This window comes from Tremella mesenterica (genome assembly GCF_000271645.1).
Source record: "Tremella mesenterica DSM 1558 unplaced genomic scaffold TREMEscaffold_8, whole genome shotgun sequence".
NCBI lineage: Eukaryota > Fungi > Basidiomycota > Tremellomycetes > Tremellales > Tremellaceae > Tremella > Tremella mesenterica.
Window position 1 is genome coordinate 24,985 of NW_006711232.1, and position 25,653 is coordinate 50,637.

Below are 25,653 nucleotides of genomic sequence, written 5' to 3' on the forward strand. Positions count from 1 at the left end.
ATCGGCGGTGAAGAGTAGTAAAGACCTTCTGCTTGCCATCACTTGTCCAACTACTCGTATCCCTCCTTTCATCTCACCCCGCAGCCATACACCACAGCTTACTAGACACTTCTTTCCTTGTTCCTCCACCCTATACCTCTCTTCTCTAGCTACGTTATGACAAGACTCAATAGACCCCCAATAATCAACATGATCTCCTTCACCACCGCACTTCTCTTCCTCGCCCTCACACTTTTTCCCCTCGCCGCGTTGGCAGATGATCCGGAAGTCACAGTCACACGATTCGACAATCTTCCCAGTCGGCTCTTTTACTTTGAAGATACCCCTGTATGTTCTTCTTCTCTGTGGTCATCATCACATCACTGACTCTCAGGTCATCCTCATGCAAGACCCCGTCACACTGACCGTGTACCGTTCACCCGACGAAGGCAAGACTTGGGAAGAAGTGACCGGTATAGAAGAAGCCCTTCGTCTCGTTCCTCATCCTCACAACAATGAAATGGCTTTCATTCTCGGCCGGTCGACGACACACTGGGTCACTTACAATCGTGGTGTCACCTGGCAATCCTTCACCACTCCTCGCGAAGCCAGTCTTATCGGCCAAACCCTAGCTTTTCACGCAGAAGAACATGGTTGGATATTATTCCAAGGCGTGGCCTGTGAAGACACCGGAAGTGGGAAATGGGGTGGTGGAAAGACTTGCTGGGACGAAACGTATTACACCTCGGACGCATTCCGTACGGAAGCACAACTGCTCCTCGCTCAAACGTCCCAATGTCTCTTCGCCCGATCTTCACCAGCGTTCGTCAATGCTCCCCGAGAAAGAGTCCTCTGTGTGGCTTTTGATCAGAGTATGAAACCTGGGAGCGGTGGGATACACAGCTACAAGGAAAGCCGTCTTTACGCTTCGGATGATTGGTTTGCAACGAAGAAATATGTCGATTTGGGCATCGGCAAGAAAGCTCGTGGAGTTGTCGGTCTTGGTGTGGTCAGCAAATTCATGGTTGCTGCTCTCAGGGTATTCGAGGGTGCCGGAGTCGACATTTCTGCCAGAGCAAAAGGAGGTGATCCTATGCAACTCTACGTTTCGACCGACGGTTCCACTTGGCGACAGGCAAAATTCCCTCACTCGGCCATGCCTGATCTACGAGAAAACGCCTACACTGTTGTTGAATCTACCACTCATTCCATCGCTGTGGATATTCTCACTTCACCCTCGGCCAACATAGGAACACTCTTCGTCTCGTCAGATGAGGGCACGTATTTTGTCGAGGCGCTGCCAGATACGAATCGGAACGAATATGGTATAGTTGACTTCGAAGAACTTGTCGGTCTGGATGGTGTAGGCATTGCAAATGTTGTCTCTAACCGTGAAGAGGTAGTTGGATGGGGAGAGGCGAAGAAGATCAAAAGTGTCATTACCTACGATGATGGTTCAAGATGGAGACCTATCGAGGCACCAGAGACAAATATCAATGGTGATGATTGGTCATGCGATCGCACGAACACCACAGCTTGTGCCCTGCATGTTCATTCCGTGACTGTTCCCCATAATTATGGCAGGGTGTTCTCCTCAACGGCACCGGGCTTCGTCATGGCGGTGGGATCAGTAGGAGAATATCTACTTCCTTATGGTCAGTGCGAAGTAGAGTACTATTGAAAGAGCCTTTTGAGCTGATTAGAGTAGAAGACTGCGACACTTTCCTCTCCACCGATGCTGGTCTCACATGGAGGGTCATTCAAGAGGGTGCACACAAGTACGAGTTCGGAGACCAAGGCAGTGTACTTGTCATCGCCGATGATGAGGAAGCCACTGATCACGTACACTATTCTTACGATGGTGGCGCTACCTGGACCCAGCTCGATCTCGGAGTCACCGTCCGCACCTTGCTTCTCACAACCATTCCAGACTCGACTTCTCAGAAATTCCTTCTCTTAGGCTCTTCGTCACGCCGCGACTCGGATGGTGGACGACACGCCATGATCTTCCTCGACTTTGCCCCTCTGCGACACCGACAATGCACAGATGACGACTTTGAGCGATGGTACGCTCGGAGTGAAGTGGGTGAGGAATGTCTCATGGGTCACAAGCAATGGTACAAGCGGAGAAAACTTGATGCGTTGTGTTACGTGGGGCATAAATTTGAAGATCCTGTCGGTCATGAGGAAAATTGCCCTTGTACTGATAAAGATTACGAGTGGTGAGTCTGTCGCGAGCTTCTTAGACATACAGCTGACGATACTCAGCGACTTCAACTACGTCCGCTCATGTCACGAGTGCGTTCCAGTCGGTCCAGAGGCTGTACCCGCTGGCACATGCGCAAAACAGGACGACCAATATCTCGGCTCGTCAGGCTACCGACTAATCCCTGGGAACACATGCGATCGAGAGTCTGGCGTTAAGAAAGACGAACCAGTGATGAAAGATTGTTCGTCGGCCCGACCTGAGAATGGTCAAGCGAGTCACGTTGTGCATGATTTCTCATCCGAGATTGTGCAAAGCGCATACTTCCCTCAATCTCAGGTCGTACTGTTGCAGCTGGCCGATTCCACAGTCTGGCAGTCTGTCAACGAAGGTTTCTCTTGGAAACAACTCTACCCCGACGATACGTTCCTTGGACTCATGATGCATGCCTTCAGTCCTGAACGTGCATATCTTCTCACCAACACTCGAAAGATATACTACACCACCGACACTGGTCGATCGTGGTACACCATCACTCCTCCGATGGATCCCAACAATCTCGGTATCACCCTTCTCGATTTCCATCCGACCAAACCTGATTGGCTCATCTTCACTGGCTCCACCGACTGCGGTTCAGCCGTATCAACCAAATGTCGAGCAGTGGCGTATTATTCCACTGATCATGGTCGACGGTGGAAGAAGATAGAAGAATACGTACGAAGCTGTGTGTGGGCACGAGACGAGAGACTCAAGATTGACGAACGTGAAATCATCTGCGAGTCTTATCGGGACAAGAAAGGGTCTCAACTGTCGGGTGAATACAATCCTGTGGAATTCATCGCTGGATCGAACTATTATTCCAAGAAAAAGAAACTGTTCGACTCAGTCGTGGGATTCGCAAGTTTCTCCGAATACCTACTTGTAGCCCAGTTGAACGAAGCCGCCGGGACATTGACATTGCAAGTATCTTTGGATGGATATCACTTTGCAGAAGGACAATTCCCTCCCACCATGAGAATCGAGAATCGAGCTTATACGATACTTGAAAGTAGTACCGATAGCGTATTCTTGCATCTCACCATGAACAGCGCTCAAAATAAAGAATGGGGTCATATTTTCAAAAGCAACTCGAACGGGACATATTACGGTTTATCAGCGGAACATGTCAATCGGAACTCTGCTGGCTATGTTGATTTTGAGAAAATGACAGGATTAGATGGAATAGCAGTGATCAACATAGTTTCTAACCCTACAGAAGCAGATACGACAGGTCGAAAGAAAATACAAACTCGTATCACTCATAACGACGGTGGAACGTGGAAACCGATGAATCCACCACCTCTTGATTCACTCGGAGAAGAGTATGACTGTCATTCTACCTCATGTTCTCTTCAAATACATGGGTACACCGAACGAAGAGATCCTCGTGCGACTTATTCATCTCCCTCAGCGGTGGGACTCATGTTAGCTGTTGGGAACGTAGGAGAGGAATTAGCACCGTATACCGATTCGGATATCTTCTTAACTCGTGATGGTGGTTTCACTTGGGAAGAAGTACATAAAGATGCTCATATGTGGGAATTTGGAGATTCAGGTAGTATCATCGTTTTGGTCAATGATGAAGAAGCGGTGGATCATGTTGTGTATACGTTGGATGAAGGATTAAGTTGGAACGAATATACATTTGGGGAAACTTTGAGAGTCAAGACTATACAGACCGTACCGGAGGATACTAGTAGGAGGTTTTTGTTGTTTGGTACGAGACCTGGAGAAACGGATAAGACTGTGGTGGTTCATCTTGACTTTTCTCAGATTACGCAGCAGAAATGTGAGTGGTGGTCTTGGTTTCTTCCTATTCACCTTGCCCCCCATCTCCTTCCTCTCTTCTTTGATTGCGTCTCGTCATATCTCGAGTCTTACCAGCTCCCACATACAAGTCCGATCTTGAGAGTGAGCATAGTGAGTGGGGTAGGAAGGATCAGAGTTGGGACGGTCGACAACTTTGTCCCTAAAGGTGGAAGACGTGGGGGAACAAGGCTGACTCGAACTAGGTCAACTTAAAATTGAAGATCCCAATCATGACGATTTCGAATTGTGGTCTCCAAGTGAAGGGAGAGAAGAAGCTTGTTTATTCGGTCGACAAACAATGTATCACCGTCGGATCAGAGATAGGAATTGTTATGTTGGGGAAAAGATAGAACAGCCACGATCGATAGTACGGAATTGTACCTGTACCCCGTCAGATTTTGAGTGGTAAGTGATTCTTCTTCTCTTCTCTTTCACCCCTCCCCACTGTCTTTTACTTTTCCCCCTTACCTTTGACTGTCTCATCAGCGGTCATCCACGCGTGAATGACAGTACCACAATTGAGACATTTTAAGTTTCACCGCTGACAGAAAGTGAATTCAATTATTATCGTGATTCTTCCGGTTCTTGCGTTCTCGTGGAAGGTGCCATGGCCTTATCTTCCAATACGGAAGAAGAACAATGCACCGGTCTTTCTTCAACATGGTACGAACGTACTGCATATCGTAAAATACCTCATTCTTCTTGTGAAGGTGGTCAACGTCCCGATCGAGGATCTTCACATTCTTGTCCTGGACTCATCGGTGCGCGTCATGGTGGATTCTGGATCACAACCTTGGCAATATTACCATTCTTAGGTGCTGGTATAGGAGGATGGTGGTGGTATGCTCGATCTCAAACCGGTGCTATACGTTTAGGAGAACATAGAGCGTTTGGGGGTGGAGAAGGGAATGAAACTTTGGACTTCATCGCTAGTATACCGATTTACGTGGTGGGCACGGTGAAAGAAGTTTGGGCTTGGACGATTAGGAAAATACCATTTTTGGAAGATGTTTTCGGAAGAAGATTACCTTATCGTCAAATACCTATTGATGATGATGCTGAGATTTTGGCTACTTATGAGGATGAGTAAGGGGTAGGTGGTAGGGTGTGGTATATCATAATAGGATGAATCATATTTGGAATTGATGAAGTTAGGAGTTGAGCAAGATAGATTTAGGAAGAAAGATGAGTTTTTATCTCAAGAGGGAAGAGGTAAAGAGGTTTATACATGTATCTAGAATAAGAATCAAAAAACAATGCATGAGCTATGACATCTGACATTTATCATTTGACACTTTTTATTTTCCTTCTCCTTCTCCTTACTTCTCCTCACTTCTACCCTTGGAACTCTGTGAAATTCTATGAGATGTTTGAAGAAGATGACATGACCCGATTTTACCTTTTACTCAAACAACTCCAGCCCTTATCCATCTATCATGTCTAATTTGTAATTCCGCAACTATAAGACTCTCAATTTCGATTTCTCCAAAACCAGGCATAGATTCCCCATCTCTTTCTTCCAATCTCACCCACGTTTCTTGAAATTCCTTCGTTTCTTGTTCAGGTAATAAAGGAGGGGTTTCTGCTCCGCTGAATGAAGCTGGTGTTGGGAATTCCAAGTATGTATCTGGTGTAGACTCTATCGCCAACTTTGATTGCGTACCAAGTAAAGATAATGTCGTTAAGTTTGACTGCGTATTTGACGAGGGTAGAATAATGGAATGAGAAGAAGGAGAACGTTCAACAAAAACAACTTCGTATTTCCGTTTCTTTAGTGTGTTACCGATTACCATTTGATGACCATATCGACTTAATGCCGCTCGGGATTTAGGTACGAGTAAAGATTGATCCGTTTCGAGCTAGAGATAGATTCAGTATGATATTTTATTGAACAGTATGATATTTCATTACGAGTATAATCTCTCTTTCACCTCTGTGATCTTTCAGTTGCTTTTAGACGAGATACAAAGAAATGGGTGAAGAAACAAGAAGGAAGATTTGTAACTCACTTTGAAACTGACAATATAACCTTCCGGTGTCCATTCTTGTACTAAAGGTTTAAGTACTTTAGGTACTTGATCCATTTCTAATGATAACGTTCCTTGACTTGATTGGATTTTATGTTCAGCCTGGGGGGTCAGAGCGAGTCTCTCTCATATTGTGATATATATACCCTCATTCATTACCGTCCTCATTCTACAGATTTGAGATATTATCATTGACATTGCACCATGGAACAGACACGGACAATATTTGGTCAATCTTTATCCTCCATCCCACATATCTCCCTAGTGGATGTCTAGTGCAGGACGGAAGGAAAAAATCGTTTGTTAGTCCCTCAAAAGAAAGAACAGGGAGAAGACAGAAGTAAGAAGTTAGAAATAGGCTTACCATCTTCTCCTCTGGTAAGAAGAAATCTGACACAGCCGCAGCTAAATAAAACATTCCTCTTCTTCCTAAAGGTGATAAACTAGCAGAAATCCGTCTCAATAACCAAAGATATTCATTAATCGTTTGAAAATCTATACTCAATAAAGTCTCTTCGGACTGAGCTTTGTTATATGCTTGTAAGATTGGCAAGAGTTTCGTTACGTGTTGTTTGGGAACTATTATTTGTGATTCTTCTTCTATCTCATCAGTCTTTTTCTACCATATCACATTATAAACACCTTGAGAGGCTTCATTTCCACCATACTTCTCAGGAAGAAGAGTTTCAGACAAGCAGGAGATTAAGGTGTTAGACACGGAGGCGGTGGGAGTGTCAGACATGTAGGGAGTCAAGAGTGGATATGAGTTATAGAAGAATTGACATGAGGTTTCGTGAGGTAAAGTAGAGGATTAAGAAGGAAAGGAAAACTTACCTTTTGAAGGTGAAGAAGGAACAATTTGTAATAGATCCAAAAATGGGTTAAGGGAATGAGAATAATGTCTACTAAAAGGTCTCAAGGAATGTAATCGATGTAAGAATATGACAGCGTAATTTGAAGAAAGAAAATATTCAGCGGATGTTGCTCCTCTAGTTCCTAAGCATTAGCGATTGGTCAAAAATCGTTACCAGCCTCTTTTTACGATACGAGTGCACCAACAAATATTAATATTCCTTCTCACCTTTCTAGAAGGCGTAAACCATAAAGGATAGCTTTTGCCGCGACTATGGGATAGAGAGAAAGTATCGGAAACTGGAATGATAGTGAAATAGACAGAAGACTGACCAGCTGAAAAGTTATCAAGAAACCTTACGGTGTTAGATTCCAGAGGAACTGTAGTACCTCCACTCTTTACGTGAGTATTGACTTCTTTCTCTGATAAGAGCACAGAAAGATAGATTAAATAGCAAAAGACATAGATCGTAGGTGATAAGTGATGTATGAATAGGTGATCGTACGTACAGTGACCAAAACCACCCTTTTACCCTTTACCTCACCCCATCGTCTCACAAATTCATCCACCCTTGCCGCTTTCTCTTCCAGACCTGGGGGAGGACGTTGTGTTGCAAAGTAATCATCGGTGCTGAATGGTGTGCTCATGCTTCAAAGCAAAAGTGAGTGATATTGTTGAGAGAGTGAGTCGAATGTCGGAGTTAGTAGAATAGTACGAGTACGGATACGGTCGAGTAAGTTACTCGTAGTGTAGTGTAGTGGACGGAGCGGAAGAGCGGCTCCGTAGCGGCTACTAGGTAGATCGACAGAAGAGATGTCGATGTGACCGGTCGCGCGCCTATTGTAACGGTACTGGAAACACGATGACTAAGTCGCAGGTTTGGTAGAACTTGATGGAAGTCTGGTAGAAGTCTAGGGGTCTCTGGTGCTAATGGATCGTGTCTCCTCTGCAATCGATGTAGCCAAAGAATGATATTGAAGAATCAGCAAAGTTGGTACTTTGCTGATTGTACTATATACTGTCTATGGTATCCTTGTCCTTGTCCTCTCCCTGCTGCAAGCGTCTACGTACATACTCAGACAGGTGAAAAACCGCTTTTGAGCAAACCCAGTGGGGAAATCTCGAAAAGGGGAAAACCCGTCCCTACCTAATGCAGCCTGCCTCCAACTCCCGCTTTCCTCCATCCTAATCCGTCAAACTCGATGGGGTTCTCTCGATTCATTGTTTCCCCGTAAGACCTATCAACCAGAACATGTTTGTCACAGTCATTGTTTCTTCTCCTCTACTGACCCATGGTCGACAAACCTTGGCTAACTAAGTTGTACTGGGGTGTCAATGTCTCACAGAGACAGGGTAGTTGTTGGGGAACCACGGCTAACTACGCCGTAGTAATGTGCCAAGTGGTTAACAATAAGATGATCTTCCCCGTGGTACGTCGAACTGCTTGGTGGTAGCTCTCCCTAACTCGTTGGTTGTACCTGTTGGATATATCTCTTGCTCACAACAATCAAGGATTGGTAAAGAAGTTCAGCAATCTTGTGAACTATCTATACCTCTCTGCTCCTCTCATAGAATGTCTCTCAACTCCTGCACTGCCCCGCATTTAGTCTGTCACGCAGCGCTGTGTCACCTCCTCCTTTCCCATCAAACAAAGTTCCTTTGGACATCAGTTTGCTGTCAACGATCCTGTTCTCATGAACTTCACCACCCATGAGGGTATTAGGAGGCCTGACAAAGTTAGTCATGTAGGAAGTTAGGAGGATGCAAGGTTGGGGAGATGCAAGGTTAAGGAGATACAAAGTTAGGGAGGCATAAACTTTGTTAGGGGCAAAGTTTGCGAGGTACGAAGCTCGGGGCTTTGGGTTGAACGAAGTTCTGCGTTGGCAAAGTTAGGGAGGAACAAAGTACTTAAGGGCCAAAGTTCCCAGAGATCTTTGACGATCTCTGGTTGTTGTCTTAGTGATAGAAGTTGGTGAAGCACGAAGTTAATACACCCCGGAAGTTATTGTCACCTAATTCATATCTCAAAGAGAAAAGCCATTGAAGGTCACAGCCCACAAAGCTATTGGCCGTTGGTCTTGAGAAGTAAACCAAATCAACCCTGTGACACAGTCCTCCTTCATCCAACTTTGCCATACCTCGCATCTGTCACGGCCGTCGAACAACTATTTCTTAATAGACCGACGGTCGACGAACCTCGGCTAACTTCACGCTCTGAGTCGATGTCTCACCCAACCAGGAGGGCGCAGACGTCGAAAGGGGTGTAACTACGGCGTACTTCGGCGTAGTTACTCTAACTAGGGTTTTGTTCTACTGATGGCGATGTATCTTGATTTATAGCTATCTCTATCTGTCTTTCACTACTGACAACAATCAAGGATCGCTGAAGAACTTCAGCGATCTTCTCAGCTAATATTATCTACTCCTCCTAGACGTTCATCCAACCCTCTCGCGCTTTGACGTACTTCAACGCACTTCGTCCAACTTCCCCGAGCCCTCGGCCATCCTCTTCCTCCTTCGACTAACTCCGCCTAACATCGCCGCACTTCTGCTCCCATTGTCCCTACTTAGCCTAACTCCGCCTAACATCGCCGCACTTCTGCTCCCATTGTCCCTACTTAGCCTAACCCCGCCTAACATCGCCGCACTTCTGCTCCCATTGTCCCTACTTAGCCTAACCCCGTCTAACTTCGCCGTACTTCTGCTCCCATTGTCCCTACTTAGCCTAACTCCGTCTAACTTCGCCGTACTTGGTGTCAGAAGTCCTGAGTTACGTGTAGAGTAAAGAGGTTAAGGCGTGATGGGGTTTTGATGGCCAAAGGAGGGTCATTGTTGGTGGAGTAATCGAGGTGTCACGACGTAGTTCGTGACAGTCGCCCCCTTCTTTAGCCGCGAACGTCCTCGTGAGCGATTACACCTCTGTCGTGGCAAGAGAACTTAGCAGCGTAGTACCCCATTCTCTCCCTCCCCATGACCATCCTCCACTCTTCTGCTCTTTGCGCCGCACTTCGTAGTTGGGCCTCCTTTCACTCCAGAACCCGACAATGAGACTCCCCTAACTTCGTCGAGGTTTGCCGTAAGAAGCCCTGTGTCTTTTGTAGGTGAGACACGCTTCCTGAATGGCAGCCGAACAACACCGTTGTTTGTCGAAGTAACCCTCGCTTATATTGAGATGAGACACTATAGCGTGGGAATTTTGATCGTCCCTGCGATGCCTTTTGTTGATGAAACGCGAAGTTTGCTGCATGTTGACGACGAGGGGTTAGGTTTGATTATACTAAATACTGAGCAGTTCGTCGAGCTTCTCTCTTTTTCCCATCTGCTTTCAAAACTTTCTATCTCTCTTACCTAGAAAACAGATTTGTTACCTTGAATCATCGCCTCGAGTTTTATTCTCATTTAAATATCTTAACGTCATGGCCCCTTCTACTCCTACACCCAGCCCTTTCGCCGCCATGAGGAACTTTGGTGGTATGGTGTCATCTGCTCGTGAGTTTTCATCGATACTCACCCTACCTCGCCGAACTTGGCTGATGTTCAGTTTCTTTCGGCGACAGATCTCGCCAAGTCTCCTCCCTCGGCCTCGGCACTCTCTCTCTGGGGGAGCCGTCTGGCGCTGCCCCGCCCCCTCGCTCCGCCTCTCCCTCCGCTGGTTCTCCCGTCCCCGTAACGGGTTCTCCTGGAGGGCCTCCTCCTGCCGCCACTCCTCGCCGTAGGACGCCCGCCTTTCGTCCTGGTGAGTCTCCGTCCTCCTCCGACCAGGACTCGCTCAGTGGGGGCTCGGAGTCGGGTGATCGACCCGACACCGAAGAAAGTGAGGATGATGATGATGGGGAGGGTAGGATCGATAGTGAGGGTGAAAGCGAGTTAGAAGAATACCCGGATGATGATGTGGAGGTGATTAGTGTAGAGGACAACAACGTAGATAGTCCTGAGCGTGAGTTCTTCGTCCAACCCCTCACACCTTCGCCGAACTTGGCCTTGTTTATCTGTTCTTTAGCTCTCCAAGACATTGCTAACTCGCAGCCGGTCCTGCCCCTCCCCCTGCTCAAATTGTGGGCCAGAAACGACGCCGTTCCCTCTCTTCTTCTTCTTCTTCCTCTTCTTCTTCTTCCTCTTCTTCTTCCTCTTCCGGGGTTCTCCCCCCCCCCCAACGCCATCGCCGCTGCCGCCGCTGCTGGTCCTGCTGCCGCCGCCCCCGTCGCTGCTCCCCCCCCTTCTCCCAGAGGGGAGCCTTCGCCCAAACGGGTGAAGAGATCACTGCGGGAAGAAGAGTACTTGTGGGAGAAGATGAAGTCCGAGCCTGGTCGTTGGATCGCGGTTGGTGTTGACGAAGCGTGTGATCGTTGCCGGTGAGTCCACCTATTCGTTCTACGCCGAAGTTACTCCTGCTAATTAGTAGACGTGAGATTATCACGTATAATCGTCCAAACTGGCCCTGCCTCAAGGCAGTCAGGCCACACAACAAGGCCCTCCGTTGTGCTTCATGCACGTCTGGCCCCTGCTCCTTCTGTCCCGTTTCCTCTGCCCGGGACATCCCGCCCCGTCCCTCCGACTCTTCGCCCTTCCCCCCTCCTCAGACTCCAGCGTCTGCCCCCCGTTCGCGGGTACCTCCTTCGTCTCTCCGGTCGGTTCGCCGTACTTCGCCGGACCTCCGCCCGTCGCCTCCGTCGCCGTCGCCCTTCGCTCCTGTGGCCGGCCCATCACGTCTCCCGGCTGTTCCTCCTTCGTCTTCTCGCCGTCCTTCGGTCTCTGCTCCTTCGGCCTCCCGTCCTTCGGCCTCTCGTCCTTCGGCGCCACGTCCGTCCTCTCCAGTGGTAGCTTCTCCTCCGGCTCACAGCACCCGAAGTCGGCGTCCTTCTGTTCCTCCGGCCACTTCGGCGGCCCCTCCCGTCACCCCTCCCTCTGCTTCCCAGAAGACACCGAAGTCTTCTTTAAAGAAATCAAAAGGGAAATCTAAAGAGAAGGAGGTTGCCTTCAATGATGGTGATGTGGAAAATGAAGATACTCAGCGTGCTGGTCCCTCTGCTCCCCGTGCTGGTCCCTCTGCTCCCCGGTTGTCCCTCGTCCACCCTCGTATCTCCCTGGACGTCCGTATTCCTGAGGACGAAAAGGAATTTGCCACTTATCGTTCTCTCGTCCTCGGTCTCACTACTCAGCTTGAGGCCGCCCGAAATGATACATCTCTCCTGCTTGACTTCTCTTCTCGTCAAGCTAACGCTTTAAACAATCTTACTGCGGCGTTAGTAGATGTAGTCAACACTGGGGCTCTGGACGACGAAGCAAGGACAAGGTTAGCGGACGTCTCTCGCCGAAGCCTTACTGAGATAGCCGATGTTCGCCGAAGACTGTTCGACACCCCCTTCCTAGTCACTCCTATGGCGTATGAGCCACCACCGTCCCTTGACTGGTTAGGTCGCCGTAGTAATTCTCGTGTCCCAGCTTCCGCCCAGACTGCTCTCGACCTCCTCAGTCTTCCCTTCGAGTGTCTACGGACCATACGTTCTCTGTGGAGGACCCCGAGCATGCAAGCTGCTCGAGATGTCCAGGACTTCGGTGACTTCTTTGGGGCTATGAATCGGGCATGGAATGCTTCTCTCTCTACTGCGTTCCCGTCTGAGACTCTCGATCTACCTTCGGTCATCGGTAGCCTCCACACCAATCCCGCGGGACCGAGTAGATCGAAGGAGAAAGGAAAAGGAAAAGGTAAGGGTAAGAGTAAGGACAAGTGAGCGGTACGTAGCTGTAATCCTATGTTGTATGCAGTACGTTCTATCTCCTAGCCCTTCGCAGTCGCCCTTCCTTCGGCTTAGTAGGGTGAAGTTCGTGGAACTTCGCCAATATGTCATCAGCTCCATCGACGTTCTCCACTGGTTCCCATGATACTGAATCGTCTGTTCCTTCGTAACCTAACCACTCCACCAAGTACTCTAACTTTCCTGACCTCTTATTTACTCTAGAGTCCACAATATCCTTTACCTCCCAAGACTCTCCCACATTGTCTACTTCTACTGGCCCAGGTGGCTCAGCTTGCTGACCAGGAAATATTGGAGGGTGATAAGGACGGAGCAAGGAGACATGGAATACATCATGGATACCTGCCATCGTTCCTGGTAATTCCAATTTACAAGCATGAGAACCTACCTGCCGTACTACCTTGTACGGCCCACTTTGCTTAACATCTAACTTCTTCATTGGTCTCTTCGTCTTAATATTCTCTAACGACAGCATCACTAGGTCTCCTTCCGCGAAGTTCGGCGTAGTCCGGTGTTTCCTATTGTATCCTTCGGCGTACTTCTCATTAGCTTTCTCAATTCCTTCGATACAATCTTTGTGTATTTCAGTCAAGTCTTTTACCACCACCGTAGCAGCGGGCACTTCGACCTCGCTAGCCTTTATCTCTTCAGCCCAACGAGGGTGATATCCATAGTTCGCATAGAATGGGGTTTTGTTTATCGCAGAGTGCTGGGTGTTGTTGTAAGCAAAGCTAGCTCGAGCGAGTAGCTTTGACCAGTCGTTCTGCTGATAGGAGGTGAAGATTCGAAGATACAGTTCCAAAGACTGGTTGGTTCGTTCGGTCTGTCCGTCAGTCTGTGGATGATATGCAGTAGAGAGATGTAGTCTTATTCCGAGACTATCGGTCAAATTCTTCCAGAACTTGGAGGTAAACTTCGATCCCCTGTCCGATACTATATTCTCTGGCAACCCATGCTGGGCCACCACATAGTCCAATATCAACTCTGATAGGCCGGCTGCGGTTAACTTCGTCGTAGTCGGGATAAAAATGGCCCATTTGGTCAACCGATCCACCACTACCAGGATGGAATTATATCCATGGGAATTTGGCAGCTCCTCGATAAAATCCATCGAGATGCTAGACCAAGGTTTCGTAGCTACCTCCAGTGGTTTAAGCTCCCCATGAGGTTTCTGCCTGTTAGTCTTCGCTCTCTGACATACCGCGCATCCAGCAACATAATCTTCGACATCCTTCCTTACTCCAACCCAGACATAATCCCTCAGGACTAGTTCAAGGGTCTTCGCCGAACCTGGATGACCGGCCAAGGCTGAGTCATGTCGCATCTTCATGATCTTCAGCCGAGCATCGGCGTAGTTCGGCACATAAATGCGATCGTCGAATGTGAGGAAACCTCTTGAGTTCCACCCCCCCACGAAGGATTAGAGGAGACCGCGAACTACGGCGTAGTTCGGTGATTGATCCTGGTTCCTGCACGTTATCGTTACACGTAGGATGAGAACACTCAGCGCAAACGACTCCTAATAATTCTTCTCTGACCCCTTCTATGTCTTCGTCCTCCTGAACTCCAAGTACTAGATCCATAGGGTCCACAAGATCATTTTCCTTTACCTCCCTTGTCCCTTGCAATGCTCGAAGGAGGTGACGCAACTCCGACGTGGTGGCGTCAACTTCGTCGAACTTCGGCAGACCTTGGATAAGGTTGCTCTCTTGTACCATGGTACTTCCTTTCCCGGAATGATAGTCCGCCCGTCTAGATAATCCATCTGGAAGACTTGCCTGGGTTCCTGGCCGATAAACCATTTTAAACCTGAAGTTAGCTAGCTCCTCTACCCACCTACCTTGCCGAGGACTGAGTTGTTTCGGTTCCATCCAGTAGGTAAGGTTTAGATGGTCGGTAAGTACTGTGGTTTCTACCTGCAATAATAAGTGTCTCCTTCTTCTGAAACCCTCCACTACAGCGAGGAACTCCTTTTCTCCTACCGTATAATTCAGTTGAGCTGTGTTGAAAGCACCAGACTCAATAGCTACCGGGTGTTCTTGACCAGCCGTGTTGATCTGCGAAATTATGAACCCCCAGCCGAAGAACGACGCATCTGTCTGTAATATCGTCTTCAATGTAGGGTCAAAATGGGCTAATACCGGCGCAGTACACATCCTAGCCTTCAACTCTTTGAAGGCTGACTCCTGTTCGACTCCCCATACAAATGGTACCTCCTTCCTTGTCAAGTCATTGATAGGTCTAGCAATCTTCGAGAAGTTGGGGACAAAGCGCCTGTAATAGCTTACTACTCCAATGAATCCCCTTGACTCTCGTAGATTCTTAGGACGTGGGAAGGAAGTGATGGCATCAATGTATTCTGGGTTCACCGATACACCTTTAGAGGATACCACGAAACCCAGAAACACCACCGAATCTCTTTCGAACTCGCACTTACTAGCTTTCACGTACAGGCTCGCCTTCCGCAGTACCTCAAAGACCTTCGCCGTACTTCCTCGTAATTCCTCCAACGTATTCCCATAAATGAGGATATCGTCAATGTAGACCACGACTCCATTCCCTAGTAGCTCTCTAAACACCTCATTTAGGAAGTGTTGGAAGACCGCGGGGGCGTTTCGCAGCCCATCACGAACAACCAGAGATTCAAACATACCATACTGTGTCCTGAACGCCGTCAGGTGTTCATGTCCCTCTGTCACCCTCAACAATTGGTATGCTCCAATTAGATCTAGTTTGCTGAAATACCTTGCTTTTCCAAGTTCCTCAGTAATTTGACCTATTAGAGGGAGAGGGTAGGCATCTGGTATGGTCGCTTCGTTCAGTTTTCGATAGTCGATGACCATTCGCCATTGTCCTTCGGCTTTCTTCGGTATCATAAACATTGGTGAGCCGTATGGCGAGTTACTTGCCCGAATTCGGCCAGCGGCGATTTCGCGATCTAGTATGTCTCTCAGCGCGCGTCTCTGATCTTCTCCTTGAGCATAGAGGGAGGCGACCTTAAGGTTCGCCCCCTCCTTAAGCTCAAACTTCAAATCGTAGGACCTTGAAGGGGGAAGGGTCTCTCCTCCCTTCTTCGGATTAAAAACGTCAATGTACTGGTGGTATTGTTCAGGAACTACCTGGAACAACTCGTCTTGTTCCTCCGGGCTCAGCTCTTCAAGCTCATCTTCGCCGCGGAGGTCTATCGCGTCCGTCGGAGTCGGCAGCCCTATGGCCGCTAACTTCGCCGCACTTGGTGGGGTTGGGATGGGAAATTTCACCGAGTTGTCTCTTCCATCAAGGACAACCCCTTCCTTCCTCATCCAATCCCACCCTATCACAACATCTGCGTCGCAGAGCGTTGTTACATCGAGACAAACAGATCGCCCTTCGGCGTCCTTCGTCAAACTAAATCCGACTTTGACAAACTCGGTGATGGGTCCAGCGACACTCACCGAGCCGTCGAACATGTGAACGGGTACGCTCACCTGATATCGCCTCTTTTCTACACCTATCTTCGCTGCCGCCCTAGGGCTTATATATGAACAAGTAGCTCCAGTGTCCCAGAGCGTAGTTAGCTTTATTCCATTAATGAAAATGTCCGATTTAGGTTGATCTCTGGAAACGGAAGGGATGAGGAGATGATTATCGACATTGCATGAACAAGGGGTACTGAGTGGTGTATTTTTGTATTCACAATCCTCTGGCTCCATCAGCTGTGTTTCTTTTATGGGTTTGGGAATGGTGGCCGAGAGAATATGGCGGACCCGCCGAGCCTCGCCTACTGCGACAGGTCCTCTTCTTTTCCCTGGTCCTCTTCCAAATCTACTTCTCCTCCAACCGCATTCAAGTTCCTCCTCTGTCCGAGAGGTACTGCGTTCCCTCCCGATCCTCCACCACGTTCTCCGAACTTCCCCCCCCATGGAGGCAACAGTCCAACCTTAACCTTAGCCTCCCTTACAGGGCATTCCTTCAGCCAATGTCCTGCTTCACCACACTCGGTACACTTCCCCTCCTTCCTCCTTGTCTCCCTCAGATCGGAGCTCGGCCTAGGCCATCTTCGGCGAACTTCGTCGATGTTTGGCGGTGTACTCTTTACCACCGTCGACATCATAGCCGCCTGGACACCACCCTGCGCCGAAGGTTGCCCCTTTTCCCATTTCTTCTCTTCTTTCTTCTCCGTCCTCTGACTTTCCACCACTGTCGTTGTCCTTATCCCTCCTTCCCTTTTCCTCTCTGCCTCCTTCTCCACTTGTCTCCTCCACAGGCGGTTGTCCAAGGGAATCACAAACTCCAATAACTCTTTCACAGTCCCAAACGATCTACCGTGTCTTGCAATTTCATCTAGAAGGTGCGATTTTAGCCCTTTCTTGGCTCGGTCAAGTAGGTTTCCATCATCAGACCACTTAAGAATCGCAACATGTCGCTGGAAGGCGGAGAAGTAGTCCGAAGCAGACCCGGTTTGCTTGAGGTCGTTAAGTTGTCGGGCCGCAGTTCCTTCTTCGTCTGGATCACCAAAGTTAGTCTTGAGGTACTTAATGAACTGATCGTGTGTCGTGAGGTACTCAGGAAGAGGTCTTTTGGATAGATCGGGCTGCACTGCAAGAAGAGGTGTTTCGCGTAGATGAGAGATCATGAAAAAGACTTTCTTAGTGTCGTCGGGGAAAAGATGAGAGTTCAATTCGAAATGTACGTCGCACTCAGACAGAAAGGCGGTTAACTTGTTCCGATCTCCTCTCCAGAGGTCTGGGTTAGGTAGCTTTATCCCCTTCCGTTGTTCGCCCACTACGCTTGGGGTCGCCGAAGTTTGCCGTCCCATGGCGTACCTCACTCCTTCTGATATCCCTTCTGCAATCCCGCCCACTGTATCCCTTTCTCTTCTCTGTTCCCATTCCTCCCTACGCCTTCTCTCCTCCATCATGTCTTTGTTCATATTCGCCACCATCTGCATCAAGGCCAACACCACCCCTTGTGTTCCTTCTTCTCCCAAGTTCGCCGTACTTCCAGTGTTTTCTCTTGGGCGTGGGGTTTGGTCTGATCCAAGTGGGGATCCCGCAGGTGGGAGAGCATTAGACGGAGGAGAAGGAGGGTTAGAAGGCACCGGTGGAACGAACTCATCTCCTTGAATTGACCCCCCCACACTATCCTCCACTCCAAGGTCCTGCCCCATTGCTCTGCTAAGCTCCTCCAATGCTCTCCTCTCGTTCTCCTCCATCCTGTCTCCATCCCTACTCATCCCTCGTGTAATTCTTCTTTCTGGTTCCATATTATCTTTGTACTTCTCCGAGGTTCGCACGGGTCGTCGGTAAGAGCGATCCTTGATACTGTCACGGCCGTCGAACAACTATTTCTTAATAGACCGACGGTCGACGAACCTCGGCTAACTTCACGCTCTGAGTCGATGTCTCACCCAACCAGGAGGGCGCAGACGTCGAAAGGGGTGTAACTACGGCGTACTTCGGCGTAGTTACTCTAACTAGGGTTTTGTTCTACTGATGGCGATGTATCTTGATTTATAGCTATCTCTATCTGTCTTTCACTACTGACAACAATCAAGGATCGCTGAAGAACTTCAGCGATCTTCTCAGCTAATATTATCTACTCCTCCTAGACGTTCATCCAACCCTCTCGCGCTTTGACGTACTTCAACGCACTTCGTCCAACTTCCCCGAGCCCTCGGCCATCCTCTTCCTCCTTCGACTAACTCCGCCTAACATCGCCGCACTTCTGCTCCCATTGTCCCTACTTAGCCTAACTCCGCCTAACATCGCCGCACTTCTGCTCCCATTGTCCCTACTTAGCCTAACCCCGCCTAACATCGCCGCACTTCTGCTCCCATTGTCCCTACTTAGCCTAACCCCGTCTAACTTCGCCGTACTTCTGCTCCCATTGTCCCTACTTAGCCTAACTCCGTCTAACTTCGCCGTACTTGGTGTCAGAAGTCCTGAGTTACGTGTAGAGTAAAGAGGTTAAGGCGTGATGGGGTTTTGATGGCCAAAGGAGGGTCATTGTTGGTGGAGTAATCGAGGTGTCACGACGTAGTTCGTGACAGCATCCTCTGCTCACTTCGCTGCAGTTCGCCTTGCTTCCACTTACTTCCACTCTCCACCCTGCATTGCTTGATCTCCTTCTCCAAACTTTGCCGCACTTCTCCGCTAGGCAGGGTTGTTGTTACTAATACTCCCTAGGTTCTTGAGGAAGCAAACAACGGACGGGCATTTGGGGATGTAGGCCAAAATGCGTCAAAGTAGGCCTGAGCGTAAGAGGGTAGAACAATTATCCAGGAGAAGTACATATTAGTAGCTGAGAAGATTGCTGACAAATTTGAGCCATCCTTGATAGTTGTCAGTAGTAGAAGAAAGATAGAGACAGCTACACCTACATTGAAAAACATCCGCAGCAGTAAAACCCACAGACAGAGCAACGTTGCCAAAGTATGTTGTAGTAGCACCCTTTTTGATGGTGCCACTGTATTGTTGGTTGAAACAATGATTCCTGAAAGTACAATGTTAGCTCAGGTTGTCGACCATTGGTCTGATAGAAAGAAGTTGTACAACAGTCGTGACACCCTGGAAGCACAAAGTTAGCCAAGGTCTGTCAACTGAGTCGTGACAGCAGAGTGGTGACAGTGAGTGTCACAAAGGATGTGACAAGTCGAGCAAAAGTTGGGAAAGGGTATTTAAGCAGCAATCAGCGGTAGAGTTAACCGCCGATCAATAAGCTTTTTCATCACAGTGGTTTAGAGCACTGTTCCGCTGGGCACTGTTATATTGTGCCAATGCTGGTTAGTGGGTCTCGTGACAGTGAGATAGCAAACTGATCCATAACAGAGCTTGGATGTGTGATTCTCAAGGTGAAACTACCTACTATGTAGTAGGACGTCAACAATTGTCATTGAGGATCTTGTACTTTATCCACTTTGCTGACTTTTTGATACATCTATTTGGCCATCTTCATAGAGGAGGACATCACACCACATACATCCACATCTTGCCATGTCTAATGAGATCTATTGAGTTCAACCCAACCTGCGAGAGAGTTGTTGTGTTTCCAGTACCATTACAACATCCTCACCACCTGTCTGTCCCTTCTGCGAGGTGTGGGAGTCGAACCACTGACCTGGTGATTTTGAGGCAAGCATGCAAACAGGTAGGACTATGAGTTTGAAGGAAGTGCCACACTAGAAAATCCCTCGGAGTTTGCTCCTTTTTTTCCAGGAACGTCTGGGAAAGAGCCCGTTATATACCGAGCTACGCCCGGGATGAAGGCTTGGTAGGTTTTCCTTTCTCCGACCAATCATTCCTTTCACAATTGCACTCACTGTACAAGTAGAGTACTCTGCAGTACTCACTCCTCTACTACAGTAGAGTATTCGGAAGATCAACAGAATGCACCATCGCACCACAACCAATTACAATACCGTCAATGCATACAGCATCATGATCATGATCAATCCCACTACCCAACATGGTTGATGCTACCTGACACTCCTACCATCTCTCCCCTCCTCTTCCAGACGGCGTACGTCCTTCCGTGGGAGGAGCCATTCCCCCTCCTCTCCCACGACCGCGCCACATGCCAGGTTTGTACACCGCAGTAGCACCATCCGTCGGTCCGTTCGTCGCAACCTGAGCACCAGCAGCTGGGGATGCAGGTGCGACAGGGGACGCCGTGGCAGAACCAGACGTACCCTCTGCTTTCTTTGCGGCCTCTCTTTCCCTCCATGTTCCAGGTCGGACCTGCGTCGGTGTGACAGTCGGCGCTGCAGTAGGAGCGACCGATGGGGATCCAGTACGCAAACCACGGTTTCGACGTTCTTCCGCCTCTCTCTCCCTCTCTTGTTGACGACGAATAAGCTCCAAATCTTTTGCACGTTGAGCTTCCCTTTCCTCCGCCGCCTTCCTCTTGCGCTCCGCCTCTGCTTCCGCTTTGACGCGAGCTTCTTCTTTCGCACGCTCCTCAGCCTCTTGCCGTTCGGCCAAAGCAACACGTTCAGTCTCTTCACGTTCTGCTCGTCAGTATGACGATGAGATAGTATACTGATATGACTCACCTAGAGCCAGTCGCTCAGCTTCCTCTGCCTCCCGAAGTTCTTCCTCTCTCCTCTGCTTCTCCTCCGCACGTCGTTTCAACACTTGCGCCTTGAATTTGGCCTTCTCCTCCTCCACCTTTCTCTGCGCGGACATACGAGCTTTCTGGAACTCGGCATCACGTTTCGACTCTACGGCTTGTCTGACGACCAGATAATCAGGTAGCATTCTCGACAATCTCTCTTTCGTCTCTAGCGCCTCTTTGTGAGTCGCGATGGCAGTCTCACGAGCCTGTTGAACACCCTTTTCGTGCTCCACTCGGTCCTCTTCCTTCTGTCGTTCATAATCTACTCCTACTAGAGGACGCTCCACCTTACGCAGAGCACGTTCGTAATGATCCAACCTCTTGCCCACTATACGCATCTTCTCCGTCATCTCCCGTTTCTCCTTGGCGAACTGCTCCACCTGCAGCTGAACAATCTCGTTGGTGTCCAGATCTTCCACAGCTTTGAGGTCCACCTTGAAACCACTCCTCGCTGCCAGCGTCTCAGCTAGCTTTCTCGCCTCTTCTCTACGGCTCGCTTCGATCGTCTCTTGTAGCTGAGCTTTCGCATTGGCCTGTTCCAGTTCCTTCAGTCGTCGGGCATTCTCCTCAGCCAACGACCTGGCACGTTCAGCACGAGCGGTCGACTCTTCCTTGTCACGCCGCAGCTTGGCCTCTTCCATAAGCTCGCGTCTTTTGACAACAATTTGTCGGCGGTGTGCAGCTTGCTTCTTGTCCTCCTCGGCAGCTTCGATAGCAGCAGCGAATGCCTCGGCTCTGGACGAAGTGGGCGGGTTGAGATACTGGATCGTGTTGTACAAGCACACGGCGAGGTCGGAGAGGCGATTCGTGTCACTGTTGGGAGCGACAAAACTGATAGACTGAGCGCCATGATCAACTGTGGCATCGATGTCACCTTGACGACAAGCGGACATGAGAAATTTCTCCAGAGCAGGCATGTCAGTGGCCCAAGCAGTACCATCGAAAGGTTTGACGAGGGATAAAATGTGGGAAAGGGAGACGGTGTCGTACACTTGCGAGAGTTCCTGCAATAGGCGAGAGAGGACAACATCGCGCAAGGCAGGAAGATATGGTTCGTATTCGGCAGAGAGAGTGGACAGGAGAGGGGCGAGGTTGCTGCATGCTTTCAGAGGCTGGAAATCGACTTCAATGATCTGATATAATTGACGGATGGTGGGAGGAACGCGCCGAAGATGTTTTGCAGCAGCGTCCGATACGAGTGCTTCTCTGGTAGGCATTTTGGGCAAGTTGAGAAGAGAGACAAGCCGTTGTTTCGTCTCGACCGCTCCAAGAGGTACGGCCAAAGCACTGAGTAGAACACAGCCAGCGGCTTTGTCGGTGACCGTACCGGCACGTTCGGCGGACTGGTAATACCTCGACCAAGCTGCAGCATGAAAGACGGCGGTTTGCTTACCTCCTTCCGCTTTGAAGATCTGAGTCAACTTTTCGTAGTATGTCGCCATCATACTCGGTTTTGCAACCTTTCTCCCTGCCACAAGACCATGGATATCTTCCACAGAGCGGAAGGCTTCCTGCCATAATTCCAACTGGACAGCCGTCTCCAATTGCAGGAACCGAGTGTCGAGATGACGAGTGAACGTCTCCGGGTCGGATAAGTTGATAGAATGTTGTTGATGGGCATATTTAGCGGCATTCGAGAGGTCCTTTCGCAGTCGTTGCTCGCACAAACGTCTAAAGTCATTCTTCCTCTGATGCGTCTTGCAAAACTCGAAAGCTCTATAAGCGATATTTTGGTAGACGATTTCGAGTCGGTCATTTCCCTTTGCGACGTCGAGGGCGATGTCGTATGCATCCCAGCAGAATTTCTGAGCGGGGGCGATAAGACGACGCTCAATCCTTTCTCTATCACCCGCACTATCGATGAAAGTGTCGAGCAATAATGCGCTCGGTTGAAGGGGAAGGTCGTCATTGTCCGAGGTAGCAGGAAGAGCAGCGACTTCGGTTTCCGCTTGTTTCATGGCTTCCGCAAGTTTGGTCTCTGCCTTGTCGATCAAATGTGTGATTACTTTCTCGATCGAGGGGATGTTTGTGGTCTGAGCCGTGTTTTTGAATGTGAGAAGTCCATCTTTGGCCAGCTGCTTGCTGTGATAACGTACACAGAAGTCGAGGAAACGCATGACAATGGGTTCGAGGGTTGAGACGGCAGTCTGCTTAAATCGTTTTCTAAAAGGTCAATTTTGAGGAGTGACGCGGTTTGGACACTTACGAGTGAAACACCTCTGTGAGATTTTCGAACGCCTGCTGCTCCGCCTGGGGTGTACCGAGAGCCAACAGCTCCTCGGAGCGCTAGACTGATCAGTATGTTTGTGCTGGAGATCTATGTAGAAAGGGAACCAACCTTGAGAGCATTCTCGGGTTTCACGTAAATGGGTGGCATGATGGTGAAATGAGAGTCGTCTGCTTATAGTACTATACGATGTAGTAGAGCTGACAGAGTCTTCCTCGTCGCCTTTGATAGCTACGATTTATCGACAATGTCGCTTTCGGGTGGTCAAGATGTAATTTGGACAGCCAAGTTGGCTTAGGAGCTTTTGTCTCGGCGAATATCGCCGTAACGCCGAGATGAGTGTGGCGATCGGTCATCAGCTGGCGTTCGGTCGGTGGCCACGGCCATGACGCACTGGAATCATCCAAACGTTGATCCCCCCCTTCAATTCTATCACATACACAGTACAAGTGCAGTACCCGTACAGTTGTCTCGAGGGAGCGGGTATCCACAAGAGCATAAGTATATACTGGTATCACCGCAAGTGTCCTGAAACCACAACAATGTCGTCTCGATCGGGTCCTGCGCCATTCTGGATATGTCATGAGGTGAGTTTTCAAGGAATCACTATAGTCTTGCAGAGGACTGACCTGTCACAGTGCGGTGCTCAGATGAGACCTATCATGGTATGTCTGACTATTCACATCTCCGTTCTTGCACCTTCTGACATGAGTAGATTGACGAGATCCCACATTGTGCATCATGTCATGGGGAATTCGTAGAAGTGGTCAGTTTTTCCTCCCTGTGGCTTAGGAGGATGCTCATCATGGGTAGCTGGATCAGGAAATCAATCCTGATCCATTCCATGAACTCCCTCATCCTCCCACTCGTCCTTCCCAATTACCCCCAAGGATACCTACAGAAAATCGTCCTCCAGGCTCTCCCCCAGCCGAACCATCAGGTATCCTCGGATCTATATTTGGGCTTTTCCAAGGTAATCCGGAAAACCACGTTCACCCTCCTGCTCTCCCTTCGAACCCTCGTACAGTGGGAACAGGAGATACTTCAACAACGAACAGAGGTGATGGGACACGTACTTGGACTTTCAACATTGGAGGAGGAAGAGGTAGTGTGACGTTCGGTACGATAGGTGGAATGGGGCCAGGTATGGGGATGGGTGGTGGTAATGTTGATGATGAACTCGGCAACATATTCCCAGGTTTCCCACGTGGACTTGGAGGACAAAACCCGTTTCCTAGTATTGATACTGAGATAGGTCCGAATACTCAACAAGGTCCCGCAATGGTCAGTCGTACTTTTAATCCCTGCAAAGGATGGTGAACTGATAGAACAGTTGAGAGCGTTGATGTCTGCATTGATGGATGAAAATATGTTGCCTGCGCATTTACAAGAACCCATGTTTCTTGGACCTCAAGGGATGGTGAACATGGGTGATTATGTCGCTACCGAACGTAAGTCTCCTTCCTCCCAGGAGGATATCGAAAGGTAATGATGTTATAGAGGGTTTCCATGATGTGTTGGAACAACTCATGCAAGCTGCAGGTCCACAGGGACCGTTGCCAGCTACGGATGCTGTGATTGAAGGTTTGCCGAGGTACAAATTAGACGAAAAGGCTTTGGAAACAAGTCAGTTTAAGGACTGTCCCGTTTGCAAGGATGATTTTGCTGTTGGAGATGAGGTGATGCGGATACCTTGCAAGTGGGTTTCCATCTTTCTTTCCCCTCCTTGTCTGTTCTACATACCTTCGTTTCCTTCTTAGTCCGTATGATCCTCTCCACCTGTCCTTCTATGCTTCTCTTCCCCGTGTGTGCTTTAAAGGTATATCTTCTGCTCTCTCCCTCCGGGGCGAAAATGATACATTTTCCGACCCGTAGTGAGAGAGCGAGAGCAAGGTAGAAAGTTAACGATACAGACATATCTTTCATCCTGACTGTCTACAACCCTGGCTCAAAGTCAATGGCTCATGTCCCGTTTGGTGAGTTTTTCGGATCTCCAACCAGACTGATGCTCATCTCCCCAGCCGATTCTCTCTCGTACCGGACGAAGTAAATCATCCAGAAAGCTCCACCGCTCCCAATGTAACCCAACAACCCCAGCAAAACGCAGGAACAGCAATCACCAACATGCTCAATAGATTATGGGGTCAAAGTGGAACTACGAGTCCTACTTCTCCCCCTACTTCTGGCCCATCGCGACAGCCGGACAATCTTCCAAACCCGTCGAACCCTCCCAATATCTCCAATCCCCCCAGTCAGGCAAATCCCACTCCTGATCCAGCAACATCCAACTCCGGTGTTCAAGCTTCAGAACAATCACAGTCGTCAAACTCATCTGCTCCTTCCGGTGATGCTGGAATAACCGCACCTATTTACCCGACGATCATTCCTGCCGAGTATCTCAGAAGACATAGAGATCAAGAACGAGGCCAAAATACACAAAATAGTCAAAATAATCAGAGTGCTGGTGCTGGTAATCAAGGAAGAGATGATTCACCATTCGAGTCAGTTGTAGACCATCTATTTTGGTAATTTGGACTGATGGTCAGAGATGATCTTGATTTAGACTGAATCGATCCGGTGGAGACAAGTGAAAGTATGGAGAGAGAAGTTGTATAGTTTGTTTAATTTTGCATTGAATAGATTCATGTGTATGCATGTTTTGC

The 25,653-nt window shown here is 48.9% G+C and overlaps 6 protein-coding genes across 6 annotated transcripts; 3 read left to right on the forward strand and 3 right to left on the reverse strand.

Moving 5' to 3' along the window:
- Positions 1–189: 189 nt before the first annotated feature.
- Positions 190–5,308, forward strand: TREMEDRAFT_44603 (uncharacterized protein; the record flags this gene model as incomplete). The annotated part of the gene is made up of 6 exons (XM_007005630.1): positions 190–327; positions 374–1,634; positions 1,685–2,201; positions 2,248–4,013; positions 4,237–4,438; positions 4,586–5,308. 6 exons carry the CDS (start codon positions 190–192, stop codon positions 5,121–5,123), a joined length of 4,422 nt encoding a protein of 1,473 aa, XP_007005692.1. The 3' UTR covers positions 5,124–5,308.
- Positions 5,309–5,439: 131 nt separating this feature from the next.
- TREMEDRAFT_44607 (uncharacterized protein) lies at positions 5,440–7,795 on the reverse strand (the record flags this gene model as incomplete). The annotated part of the gene is made up of 7 exons (XM_007005631.1): positions 7,423–7,795; positions 7,246–7,309; positions 6,895–7,056; positions 6,425–6,654; positions 6,043–6,162; positions 5,726–5,892; positions 5,440–5,623 (listed from the first exon to the last, which is right to left on the reverse strand). Exons 1-7 carry the CDS (start codon positions 7,558–7,560, stop codon positions 5,440–5,442), a joined length of 1,065 nt encoding a protein of 354 aa, XP_007005693.1. The 5' UTR covers positions 7,561–7,795.
- Positions 7,796–10,329: 2,534 nt separating this feature from the next.
- Positions 10,330–12,645, forward strand: TREMEDRAFT_63333 (uncharacterized protein; the record flags this gene model as incomplete). Its single annotated transcript, XM_007005681.1, has 3 exons — positions 10,330–10,402; positions 10,455–11,265; positions 11,316–12,645. 3 exons carry the CDS (start codon positions 10,330–10,332, stop codon positions 12,643–12,645), a joined length of 2,214 nt encoding a protein of 737 aa, XP_007005743.1.
- Positions 12,646–16,429: 3,784 nt separating this feature from the next.
- Positions 16,430–17,914, reverse strand: TREMEDRAFT_63335 (uncharacterized protein; the record flags this gene model as incomplete). Its single annotated transcript, XM_007005682.1, has 2 exons — positions 16,430–16,834; positions 17,513–17,914. 2 exons carry the CDS (start codon positions 17,912–17,914, stop codon positions 16,430–16,432), a joined length of 807 nt encoding a protein of 268 aa, XP_007005744.1.
- Positions 17,915–20,055: 2,141 nt separating this feature from the next.
- On the reverse strand, positions 20,056–23,254 carry TREMEDRAFT_74192 (uncharacterized protein). Its single transcript, XM_007005820.1, has 4 exons — positions 23,102–23,254; positions 22,970–23,049; positions 20,702–22,926; positions 20,056–20,656 (listed from the first exon to the last, which is right to left on the reverse strand). The coding sequence occupies exons 1-4, from the start codon at positions 23,138–23,140 to the stop codon at positions 20,139–20,141; spliced, it is 2,862 nt and encodes a 953-aa protein (XP_007005882.1). The 5' UTR covers positions 23,141–23,254; the 3' UTR covers positions 20,056–20,138.
- A 278-nt stretch (positions 23,255–23,532) lies between these two features.
- Positions 23,533–25,338, forward strand: TREMEDRAFT_63337 (uncharacterized protein; the record flags this gene model as incomplete). The annotated part of the gene is made up of 9 exons (XM_007005683.1): positions 23,533–23,577; positions 23,629–23,655; positions 23,706–23,756; positions 23,804–24,274; positions 24,324–24,441; positions 24,491–24,689; positions 24,904–24,966; positions 25,012–25,283; positions 25,310–25,338. 9 exons carry the CDS (start codon positions 23,533–23,535, stop codon positions 25,336–25,338), a joined length of 1,275 nt encoding a protein of 424 aa, XP_007005745.1.
- Between the last annotated feature and the right edge of the window lie 315 nt (positions 25,339–25,653).